The 12591-nt window shown below is 46.7% G+C and overlaps 1 protein-coding gene across 3 annotated transcripts; it reads right to left on the bottom strand.

The window, feature by feature from the left end:
- Nucleotides 1–356: 356 nt before the first annotated feature.
- On the bottom strand, nt 357–12591 carry LOC130738465 (enolase). Of its 3 annotated transcripts, XM_057590450.1 has the most exons (17): nt 12397–12584; nt 12114–12177; nt 3611–3675; nt 3396–3443; nt 3217–3303; nt 3019–3099; nt 2831–2932; nt 2667–2747; nt 2497–2571; nt 2177–2239; nt 2024–2104; nt 1714–1908; nt 1572–1622; nt 1371–1459; nt 1210–1261; nt 1001–1057; nt 357–704 (listed from the first exon to the last, which is right to left on the bottom strand). In XM_057590450.1, exons 1-17 carry the CDS (start codon nt 12460–12462, stop codon nt 624–626), a joined length of 1338 nt encoding a protein of 445 aa, XP_057446433.1. In that variant the 5' UTR covers nt 12463–12584; the 3' UTR covers nt 357–623. The 3 variants fall into 3 exon arrangements, with proteins under 3 accessions (XP_057446433.1, XP_057446434.1, XP_057446432.1); XM_057590451.1 differs by lacking the exon at nt 3611–3675 and having other exon boundaries at nt 12397–12470; XM_057590449.1 differs by lacking the exons at nt 357–704; nt 1001–1057; nt 1210–1261; ... (10 more) ...; nt 3396–3443; nt 3611–3675 and adding an exon at nt 7792–9511 and having other exon boundaries at nt 12397–12591.

Genomic DNA, 12591 nt, shown 5'->3' with positions numbered 1-12591 from the left:
TAGATTTGTGTTGGTGGCGGTGGATTATTTCACAAAGTGGATTAAGGCAGAGTCAATGACAAGGATAACAACTGAGAAGGTTAAGAAGATTTATTGGAGGAAATTGATAAGCAAGTTTGGTATCCCAACTACAATTATTTCAAATAATGACACGCAATTTACAAGTAGGGTGGTGAAAGATTTTTGTGCAGAAATGAGAATAGAAATGAGGCAAGACACATGCAAGTGGGCGACCTGGTTCTACAAAGAAAGGTAAAGGGACCTGATGATTCTAAACTTTCACCAAATTGGGAAGGCCCATACAAGATTCTTTGTGATTTGGGTCAAGGGGCGTATCATCAAGAAGAATTATCAGGTTGAAGAATTCCAAGAGCTTAGAATAACTCATCCAGGATTTGTAATAATATTTGATATTCCATAATTGATCAACAACCTAACCACAGACCACCGCACATGCAAAAGTTACAGCACTATTCAATCGTTTGAAATTTCTACACCCAACAAAACTACATTCTCATATAGAGAGACAAGCTTAATTTGCGCAAAAATACATGCCCCATGCTGTCAACATTGTCATTAACACGATCTTATTTAAATGCTGCTTAGTGAACTTGCGTTAAAAGTTAATAGGGTTCCACTGGGGCTCTGAATTTGGAACCAGCATAGACTGCAGCAGAACCAAGTTCCTCCTCAATCCTAAGAAGCTGCAACATGAAGCAAAGAATTCATAAGTGACAATGGTCCAACTTATATACAGATAAGTTCTGTTACTTACAATCAAGGGGAAGAGAACAAACTAAAGTAGAGCACATGAGGTTCTGAATCAAATGGAAAGATATGCAATTACGAAAATCGATTTTCAAAGACATAACACTGAATGACCACATTCAGCGCATCTAACAGAGAATTATAGCATTATGGAAATTCATGTACAGTTACTTCTAAGGCCAAAATCAATTTTGGGAGAGAAGCAAACATGCCATTAGTTTAACGGTTTTACCTGGTTGTACTTGGCAAGCCTTTCAGATCTGCAGGGAGCTCCAGTCTTGATCTGACCCTGTTAGACAATGACAGAAAGTGACCAGATTATATCAGCTTCAGCAAAAGGTAAAAATTTCCTATTTCAAAATATTGACACAATTGTTTGGCGAAGACACCTCCGGGACAATGAAAAAGACATGATTGGAAAAAATGCATCTGAATACTTACCGTTGCTAACCCAACTGAGAGGTCAGCGATGAAGGTATCCTCAGTTTCACCACTACAGTACAAAAGATGAAACACATTAGTGAGCACATGTACAGAAAGATTCAGTCAGAAAACAGAACAAGATGGAAACTGAAGGGGTAAACAAGAAACGTGTTCAATACCTTCGGTGGCTAGCCATGACACCCCAGCCAGCATGCTTAGACATTTTCACAGCTTCAATACTTTCAGTTACACTACCAATTTGATTCACCTATATTTCTCTTTATAGTTAGTACAGAACTTTCAGATTAAAAATATAGTTCATTGGGAGGGAACTATTATTAATCCTCAAGCAAATAAAAAGAAGGCACAAGCTAATTCACCTTCAACAAAAGAGCATTGCAAGATTTTTCTTTAATTGCTTTTTCCACCCGCTACAGTGACAATAATGGAGAAAATAATGTCAGAAGGGAAGGATACAAGTTTGCCGAACATAACATACAAATTAAAAGTTACAAAGCATACCTTTGGGTTGGTGACCAGGAGATCATCACCAACAATCTGCACTTGCTGACCAACTTCATCTGTTAATTTTGCATAGTGCTCCCAGTCATCTTGATCAAATGGATCCTCAATAGACACAATTGGATAATCTGTCACAAATGATTTGTAAACATTTTTTAAGCTGTCTCCAGATATTTTCTCCGATCCATCATTATTCTGCAATAAGGCAAGGCAGTAAGTTATTTGGTTGAAGCATTTGACAAAGAAATATAAATCAACAAAGAAACAAAAATTTATGTAAAACTTAGGAAAAGATTAGTAATTTGTCTACCTCTTCCTTAAAATTCAAGTCATATGTTTTATCCTTGTTATCATAGAATTCTGAAGCAGCAACGTCCATCCCAATTACAACCTGTAAGCATAGAAATTAATCAGTCATATATTTTTAAGATGCTAAGTCAGATTCAGAAGATGATGATTCAACCTTTCCAGTATAACCGGCTTTTGCAATGGCAGTCTTTAGAAGTTCAAGACCTTCTTTGTTTTCCTGTAAATTAAACAACAATATTTAAACTGCATTTTGGGTAGGTAAAAATGTACTGAATCAAATCAGATGGTAGAGATAAGACAGAGTATCAGTAGAAAGAGTTATTTTTAAGTTTTAACACCCCTTTGGATTGTTTCACTACAAATATCTTGATATGCAAAGGAGATAAATGACTTAACTTATTGCAAGCAATCAACTCACAAAATACTTCTAAACGATGGCTCTATCAAAACTAAAACCAAAGCAGGAGGTAGAACCTGGATATTAGGAGCAAAGCCACCTTCATCACCGACATTAGTAGCATCTTGTCCATACTTCTTTTTAATCACAGCCTGTATAAGGAAAACCCTAACATTTTAATTTATGACACCAATAGATTGTGTGTGCTTTCTTCTCCCAATAAAAATTGAGTACAAAAGACAGTAACCTTGAGATGATGGTATACTTCCACACCCATCTTCATGGCTTCTTTGAAAGAAGATGCCCCAACAGGTAGAATCATAAATTCCTACAGAAGAGACCGCATGCGCATGGTAAGTATTTCAATAAATAATATACCTATTAAATTGTTACATCAACAATAGACATTACCTGCATTGCCAGCTTATTTCCTGCATGTGAGCCTCCATTGATAACATTGAATGAAGGAACTGGCAGAACCAAAGTCTTATTCCCAGCAAGATTAGCAATGTGCTGAAATGTTAAAATAACACAAGCAAAAAAGAAATTAATACGCAATATAACTAGAGAGGAACTATCATGGCTGAAACCTCTCATACCTTGTACAGGGGGATTTTCTTCACAGCAGCACCGGCTTTACAGACAGCAAGCGACACAGCCAGAATAGCATTGGCTCCAAGCTGAAAATTTCCAGCCCGTAGAATACCAATTAGCATAAAATGAATGGACCTAACAGTCACAAAACATAAACAAAGAAAAACCATTGAACATAAGCTAAAGAAATCATGTAGTGACACCTTTTGCTTGCACCATCCCCACTCATTAACAGTTCCATCAAGCTGCTGTACCATAAAATTGTCAATTTCAGTCTGCTTGGTTGGGTCCTGCAATTCCAGAAAACAAAGACAGAACGTCACTAGTTATCTTACATGTTGCAAAAAATAACCCACAACCCACTTGTTTAGCTGCATCATACCTTGCCAAGCAGAGCAGGTCCTATAATTGCATTCACATTCTCCACAGCCTAATCCAAGGAAAATTTGGAACATTATATCAGCTCCAAAACATTGAAAAATAAAACACCTCTACCCGAAAACAAACAAAAGCCGAATCGATAAAGGAAAATCAATTTTTCGAACCAGAAATTAAAATGAAGTTCTAGACACATCAAAGCAAAAGAATATCAAGTACCTTGAGAACACCTTTCCCAAGGTAATCTGAGCCTCCGTCCCTCAATTCCAGAGCTTCATAGACACCTTTACAGAAAATTAAACTAGTTAGGTTACTGGACTGGGCGAGCCCCCAGAGTGGCAACGCCCAGCATGTATCCCGCCCTGAGGCGGGGCCCTGGCCTTCAGATGGGCCTTGATCTCGGAGGCCCAATTGCATTTAAAAGACACCCTTAGCTCTCGTACCTCGAGCTCGGTGTCTTGTGGACTAGTGGACTGGGCGAGCCCCTAGAGGGGCAACGCCCAGCATGTATCCCGCCCTGAGGCGGGGCCCTGGACTTCAGATGGGCCTTGATCTTGGAGGCCCAATTGGCCCAATAGGTAGTACTCAAGCTCTATAAATAGGAGGTAGTTATCAATTGTAAGGGACTTTTGGCTCATTTGATGAAATAACACTTGAAATTCAGCACTCTCTCTCACTCTCATTCTCTCTTGGCACAATCCCTCTACCTCTAGGTACTATGCCTCTCTTCAATGTTCATTCCCAGAACATTTGGCGCCGTCTGTGGGGATCGTAAACTTTCTACTCCCATTCACGTGGATTGATTGTGCATGAAGTTACCTCTGATTGTGATTAGGCAATTCTCTGGTTTTCCGATTTTGATTCTGTGACTAGTGTTGGTTCTCCGATCGAGTTTGCATCGTTTCTGGTTTGGATGGAGACTCGACGCAGGAGGCAGCATCATTCACCAATGCGACAGCGGATTTCGCCGCCTCGGCGGCCTCATCGTGTGGACCTGGATTCTCCGGTACGAACGACGGGAGTACAGTCGCCTTCTCCTCTTCCATCACCACCACCTCCTCCATCGCCTTCACAGGTAGGATCTCTGGAGCGCTCACCAGAGAATTCACCTGCTCCGGAACAACAGCCGGCGGTGACACAGGAGCAATGGCGCCATTTGATGCGCAGTATTGGCAACATCCAGCAGCGGAATGAGCATCTACAGGCTCAGTTAGATTTCTACCGTCGCGAGCAGCGAGATGATGGAAGCAGAGAAGCAGATTCCGTGGCTGAGTTCCGTCCGTTCTCGGAAGATGTTGAGAATGTGGCGATTCCGGATAACATGAAAACGTTAGTTCTGGATTCTTACAGCGGAGATTCCGATCCGAAAGATCATCTTCTGTATTTTAATACGAAGATGGTGATAATTGCGGCGTCAGATGCGGTGAAGTGCAGGATGTTTCCATCGACGTTCAAATCGACGGCGATGGCGTGGTTCACAACTTTGCCGCGTGGATCGATTTCAAATTTCAGAGACTTCTCATCCAAGTTTCTAGTGCAATTCTCGGCAAATAAGAATCAGCCGGTGACGATCAATGACCTATACAATATTCGCCAGCAGGAAGGGGAGTCACTGAAAGAGTACATGGCAAGGTATAGCGCGGCGTCGGTAAAGGTAGAAGACGAGGAGCCTCGAGCTTGTGCTTTAGCATTTAAAAACGGTTTGCTGCCGGGAGGGTTGAACAGCAAATTGACACGTAAGCCGGCGCGCTCGATGGGAGAGATGCGTGCTCGTGCCAGCACTTATATTCTGGACGAGGAGGACGACGCTTTCAAAAGAAAGCGCGCGAAGTTGGAAAAGGGCGACACGTCGCCCAAGCGCGTGAAAAAAGATAGGAGCGGCGAGGATAAGGGGGACGGCAAACAGCAGAGGCCAGGTAAGGGGAAGTCGGTATTCAAACCGACCAAGGAACAGTTGTATCCACGGCGCGATGATTATGAACAACGTCGGCCTTGGCAATCTAGGTCTCATCGCCAGCGGGAGGAAACTGATATGGTGATGAACACAGATGCATCGGATATGCTCCGAGGGGCAAGCGACGCCAATCTAGTGGATGAGCCGGAGGCCCCAAAGTATCAGCCACGGGGCGCCAATCCCAAGAAGTGGTGCGAGTTCCACCGGTCCGCCGGGCATGATACGGATGACTGTCGGACTTTGCAGCGGGAAATTGATAAGTTGATTCGGGCGGGATATCAAGGAAATCGTCAAGGCCAGTGGCGCAATAGTGGCGATCAAAACAAAGCGCACAAGCGGGAGGAGGAGCGAGCGGACACTAAGGGTAAGAAAAAGCAAGAATCAGCGGCTATTGCCACAAAAGGGGCTGATGACACGTTCGCTCAACACTCTGGACCGCCCGTCGGAACCATCAACACCATCGCCGGGGGATTTGGCGGCGGTGGTGACACTCACGCGGCGCGTAAGCGCCATGTTCGTGCCGTTAATTCCGTTCATGAGGTCGCTTTTGGATTCGTACACCCTGACATAACAATCTCGATGGCGGACTTTGAGGGGATAAAGCCTCATAAGGACGACCCGATTGTGGTGCAGTTAAGGATGAACAGTTTCAACGTTAGAAGGGTACTCCTGGATCAGGGTAGTTCGGCTGATATTATCTATGGTGATGCATTTGACAAGTTGGGACTAACTGACAATGATCTAACTCCATACGCGGGAACCTTGGTAGGTTTCGCGGGGGAGCAAGTAATGGTGCGGGGATACATTGATCTAGACACAATATTTGGGGAAGACGAGTGTGCAAGGATTTGGAGGCTTGGGTTGCACTGGAGTGCAAGGAGTGTCAAGTGTTCGCGGATTTGTCTAAGGCACCGCCAAAGGAGTTGGTAACGATGAGCGCCCCGTGGCCTTTCGCCATGTGGGGTGTGGACTTAGTTGGACCTTTCCCGACCGCCAGGGCACAAATGAAGTTTATATTGGTGGCGGTGGACTACTTCACTAAGTGGATTGAGGCTGAACCCTTGGCCAAGATTACTTCTACAAAGATAGTCAATTTCTACTGGAAGCGTATTGTTTGCAGGTTCGGGATCCCAAGGGCGATCGTATCTGACAATGGGACCCAGTTTTCAAGCAGTCAAACAAGGGAGTTCTGCAAGGAAATGGGCATACAGATGAGGTTCGCCTCTGTTGAGCATCCGCAGACGAACGGGCAGGTGGAATCTGCAAACAGGGTAATCCTACGAGGACTAAGACGACGGCTCGCGGAGGCTAAGGGAGCTTGGTTGGATGAACTTCCGGCGGTGCTGTGGTCGTACAACACCACTGAGCAATCTACTACAAGGGAAACCCCCTTTAGAATGACCTATGGGGTAGATGCCATGTTGCCGGTGGAGATTGACAACTTTACATGGCGGACTCGACCAGGTTTTGAAGAGGAAAATGAGGCCAACATGGCGGTGGAGCTGGACCTTTTGTCGGAAACGCGCGACGAGGCGCACATTCGTGAAACAGCGATGAAGCAGCGCGTGGCGGCAAAGTTCAACAGCAGGGTTCGCGTCCGAGATATGCAGGTTGGCGACCTGGTCCTCAAGTGGCGATCGGGAGCCCCGGGGAACAAGCTTACTCCCAACTGGGAAGGGCCCTACCGCATTATTAAAGTTCTTGGTAATGGGGCCTATCACTTAGAAGAGCTTGATGGGAGGCGGTTACCTCGATCGTTCAATGGTTTGAGCTTGCGCTACTTTTATAGTTGATTGCAGGCGAGAAAGTGAACAAGTCGGAATCGCCGGAGCCAGATATCTTTAAGATTTTCCGAAGTGTTTTCAAATTGTCCAATGTACTGCAACGACAAATCAATAAAATAAGACGAAAATTCACGAAATTCGTGTCCAAAAAAATTCCAGGGATTCCCTGACGATCGGAATTGCCGATCGACATAAAGAATTACGGCGATCACTAAGTGGGACAAGCTTGATCCCCAAAGGGGCTTGCTGGAACCCTGAAGGTTGTGGCGATTCCACAAATGGCCTTTGACGCCTGGGAATCACCCTCCGGAAAGTCTGACGTGATCGCCGGTCCCGTAAACGATGTGCTGGGTAAGCCTCGCCAGAATACGACGAGCGCCGTTAACTAGGCAAAAGTCTTGGGACCCCCAAATGGCCATTGGGATCCGAGCATTGTAAGCCCCGAGCGGGCAAAGCCCCGGGCGAAGTCCTCGAGAATGGAGGCCGTTTCTTCCTATTAGGGAAAAAACGTCTAAAGTCTTGGTGGTGGAATACCAAGCAACAAGTCCTAGTTAAAATTAACGCACGAAATCGTTAGGCGTAATTCAATCATATGACGCGTGAAAAATAGCGCAAGATATAAGGTCGGTGAATGAATAGGGGGGAAGGCGAGGCGAGTAGTGTACGGCGAAAGCATTCCATTATGACTTACAACATATCCAACGGCGATATAGAAAGCTATGGCGAAAGGTTGCTTAAACATAGACGAATGGCGGAAAAATACACTACAAGGTGACAGTAAAAGATAAAAGTAATGTTAAAAATTACATTATTCATTATTTTCTTTCTCCTGTTCTTCTTCTTCCTCTTCTTCTTCAGTCGCTGTCCAGAGGTTTTGGTCAATCAGGGGAGGATCGTCGGGACCAACCAGTCCTGCGGCGGTTATCTCTTTCATTACTCCCATGGCGCTAAAGTCAAAGTTCGGGTACAAATGTTGGGCCTGGTCTTTGGCGAGGTAGAAACCGCGCTCGCGGTTGTCAAGGGCAATGTCAGCGGCTTGTTCCCTCGCCTCAATGGCTCTGGCCTTCTCCGTCGCCAGCTCGTCCTCTAGACTTTTGATCTTTGCTAGTTGGGAAGCAATTTCAGCATCTTTCGTGGCGAGGGCCTCGGCATGAGTTTCGGTCGCTTTCTTGATCTCCTCGGACGTAGCCTGCATCACCGCCTCCATGTCAGATTTCGCCAAGGCCAAGGACTCCGCAGACTTTTTCTCTTGCTCTGCCAACGCCTTTTTCACTAACTCCAGCTCAGCGCACAGTATGGCAAGCTCTGACTCCTTAGCAATCAGCGCCTCGCCTCGGGCGATCAAGTCCTTCTCAGCTTGCTCTTTTTCCTTCTTGCAAGCTTGAAGGCTTGCATCAAGCTCATCTGCTTCTTCCTTCATCAGCGCCAGCTGATCCTCCAGCTCGCCGATTTTAATCCCCGCCGTGCCAATCATCTTGTCGGCATAGACTTTGTCTTTTCCTGCCTGCGTCGCCAGTTTGTCGAAACGTTTTTCCCAAGCAGCGGCGGCTTCTTGATGCTTAGCACTTTCGGCCTTCAACCGCTCAGCTTCAACGTTGGCGGCATTGAACTTCTCAAACGTGTGAGCAAAGATGCACCCAGCGCGTAGGAGGCAAGCAAGAGTCTCCTCCTTGGTGACATTCAGGCCCTGACTCAAAACTTCTTTTTCTATAACGTCACGATTGAGACCAGCAAGTAAGAATTCTGAGGGTTCAATGGCGTTGGGGAGCATATTATAGTAGCTTGAAGAACCGACCTCAGGAGCAGGGGCTTGTTCAATTTGAGCTGCTTCAGAGGTAGTGGCAGCGGCGGGACAGGATTTTTCCCCTTGATGAGGCGGGGAAGGCATGGAGCCCGCATCATGTGTTGAGGGCGGGCTAGGAGGCGCATCTTGGCGAGGAGGAGACTTTGGGGTTTCATTTTCTTTTTCCTTATCTCCAATAGGAGTGTCGGAAGATGCAGCAGCTTTTGTGGCGTTAACGCCGGCGGAGGCGACTGTGGCGCCAATAGAGGACTCAGCGGCAGAAGCAGCGGTCGCACCGGCGGAGGCAGGAGAAGAAGCCGGTACGGCGGTTGGCTCGGTAGCTGCGGCGACAGAGACTTCAGCGACATTTTTGCCTTTAGGCGCAGCAGCAGTGGTGGGCTGAGCGCCAGGGTTGGATGTGCCGGCGTTGGAGGAGGCTTTGGTCAATCTTCTCCTCTTGGGAGCTTTGGTGCTCTCGGCTTGGTTCTCAGCACCGCCCCGTTTTTTCGCGTCGCCCTCAGTGTTGAATTTTGGGGAAAAGCGAGCCATTCTCCTCTCGCGGGCCTTCAGGAGCTCGGCGTTCGTGAAATTCATATCTTCTGTAACAATAAAAAAAAACGATCAGTGATAACATAGGAGTCGAGAAAGGAAATGTCAATAATAAAAGTGAGCTATGGGCAACCTAAGTATTTGGGAGTTCTTGAGAGGTCAGCGCCCTCAAGGACTGTTGTGCAGTCAAGGATGGGAAGTGGGGCAAGGAGATTAAGAAAGGCTTTATCGTTGGCGGACAAGGAATCCTCTGAAGGATCGGTGATCCCGTTGGGCTTCTCTGTCCAGTAAAGAGGAAAGAGGGCGGTCCCGTCTCTGAGGGTGAATGCTTCTGGGTAGGCGGGATGAACCGCCACACGGAAGTACTTTCGTGCGAAAGAGGACTTCGCGTTACTTTTGTGGGGATGCAAACACTTCCGGCCGGCTCGGGCCTTCAAGGAAATCCATCCTTTGTTTTTGATGGACTTGGGGTCGACGTCGTAAAGGTAGAAGAAACTGGTGGGGGATGGGGCGATGCCGACAGCGGCGCTTAGGATTTCAAAACATCGAATGAAGGCCCAGGCGTTAGGGTGAAGTTGACAGGGAGCCGCGTTGATGTCGCGGAGGACGGTTTGGACAAAGGGCGAGAAAGGAAGCCTGATTCCAAGCTCGCTAAACATGTATTCGTATGCAAAGAAAAAATGGGATCTCTTTACGTCGCCGTCTGGCTTGTGAAGCCAGGGGCGATCCCCGGGACTGCAAACCCAGATCCTGAGTTTGGCGTTAAACTCATCGTCATTGGACAAGCCACCCAGGGAGTTCACGAATTGCACAATGGGATCGCTATCTTGGAAGATGGAAGGTTGATCTATAGCTTCGTGTTTGGGGGCTACTTGGACTGGAAGGGGCAGAGTGGCGTAGGTTTGTAGTCGGTGAGCTGGGATCTCCGGAACCTCTAAGCGGAGGCCGCCGGCAGCGGTGGAGTCAGGGTCGCTTTCGGAGGAGGAAGAAGAGTGATTAGGGGAGGTAGGGTTTGAAGCCATTTTTTGAAGACAGTGAAGTGAAAGAAAGGAAAAGATCAGTATGTGTGCGATGTAAAGATAAAGACAAGGGGACTCACCGGAGTAGGATGTGAAGAGTGGGTAGCGGAAAGGGTGATAAGCGACGGCTCCGGAGCGGAAGTGGACAGAGGGAGTTTGGTAAGCGATTAGGGAAGTAAAGAGGGGTCTCGGAAAGGGATGACAGTGGGGAAGAAGGGTTTTTATAGGAGAAGGGGAGAAGCTGGAGGGGTGACGCGTGTTGGACGCGTGTGGAAGGTTGGAAGTCATGATGGTTTTGGGGAGGTGGGTCGCGTGCAATGGGGAGTTACTGCGCACGATGGGACGGTTATGAAAGGAGAAGTGACGGTTCCGGAGAAAGAGGGAAATTGATGTAACCAACACATCACGTGGGGCAGCCACGTGAGGCAGATAGAGATTTGAAAGGGTTCTAAAATAAGGGAAAGCGCGAAAAGCTTCGCCACCATAAGGATCAAACACCATCGCCTGACGGGTGACACCAACAACAAAGTTCAGTCGCTCGCCGGGGTCACCGCCAGTCAATGATTGAATGATCGGCACATGACCCATGCCTGTCACCTTTCCCGCCGGCGAGCGATCATACACCTGCTCCAACTTATCGCCAATACGAAGTAATCGTTCTCGCCGCTTGTGGACTAGTGGACTTGCCAGCTCGGGTTGCTCGTCAAGTCAGTGGACTGGGTAACTGAAAATGCAAGTTTCCTTTTGCTCACGCCGTGTTGGCGATATAGTTTACCTCTTTTTTCTTAAGCCATGTTGGCAGTGCAGATTCTGGTGTACTGTAGGACATATGTAAAAGCATTTAAGACACCCTTAGCTCTCGTACCTCGAGCTCGGTGTCTTGTGGACTAGTGGACTGGGCGAGCCCCCAGAGTGGCAACGCCCAGCATGTATCCCGCCCTGAGGCGGGGCCCTGGCCTTCAGATGGGCCTTGATCTCGGAGGCCCAATTGCATTTAAAAGACACCCTTAGCTCTCGTACCTCGAGCTCGGTGTCTTGTGGACTAGTGGACTGGGCGAGCCCCTAGAGGGGCAACGCCCAGCATGTATCCCGCCCTGAGGCGGGGCCCTGGACTTCAGATGGGCCTTGATCTTGGAGGCCCAATTGGCCCAATAGGTAGTACTCAAGCTCTATAAATAGGAGGTAGTTATCAATTGTAAGGGACTTTTGGCTCATTTGATGAAATAACACTTGAAATTCAGCACTCTCTCTCACTCTCATTCTCTCTTGGCACAATCCCTCTACCTCTAGGTACTATGCCTCTCTTCAATGTTCATTCCCAGAACAGTTACGATATGCGATTCTCAGAACAACCACTCTACAGCAATAAACATTACAATAACACCCAAAATCCATGCATTTGTAGTTAGAGATATCCAAATATCACTTTATATTCAATATTCCCCTTCTCTCTTTTTTTTATCCTGACACATGATGATGCTCCAAGAAGCAGAATACAAACAATAATTTAGTAACACGATACATCCTAAAACTGCAGCAAATCCATATATTCATAAAATCATGCAAGCTATTCAGTAAAAGCAACACACACTCATTCACACACACACACACACAATAGCGATCGTTCGTTTACCTGTTGAAGCACCGCTAGGCACAGCAGCTCTGGCGAGAGTTCCATCGCTAAGAATAACATCAACCTGATAACAACAAAATCACATTCAGAAACCACAGCTTCGCATAAACCAGTTCCAGCAACAACAAAAAACACGAATCAAAGCCTTTCTCTACAGCACCGAAAATAGAATCTAACATCGTTTTCCGATTTTTTTTCCTTTCAATTTTCCCGCTCATTTTCTCAGCAACCAAACAAAAAATGACACACAAGTAGAGAGTGTGAAGTGTAAAGTAAGACTCACTTCAACGGTGGGATTTCCACGGCTATCGAAGATCTGGCGAGCCTTGACGCCCTTGATCGCTACCATTGTTAATGCTTCAAAGGATACGAATCGCACACAGTCTTCGTTTTCAGTGTTTGGAATTTTCTCAGCGTCGCTGTGATTTTCTGACCCTTTTTCTCGAGAAAGTGACGATGAGGTGAAAATGAACGGGTT

This window comes from Lotus japonicus, chromosome 2 (assembly GCF_012489685.1).
Source record: "Lotus japonicus ecotype B-129 chromosome 2, LjGifu_v1.2".
Classification (NCBI taxonomy): Eukaryota; Viridiplantae; Streptophyta; class Magnoliopsida; order Fabales; family Fabaceae; genus Lotus; species Lotus japonicus.
This window is presented reverse-complemented; position numbering and strand designations above follow the sequence as displayed.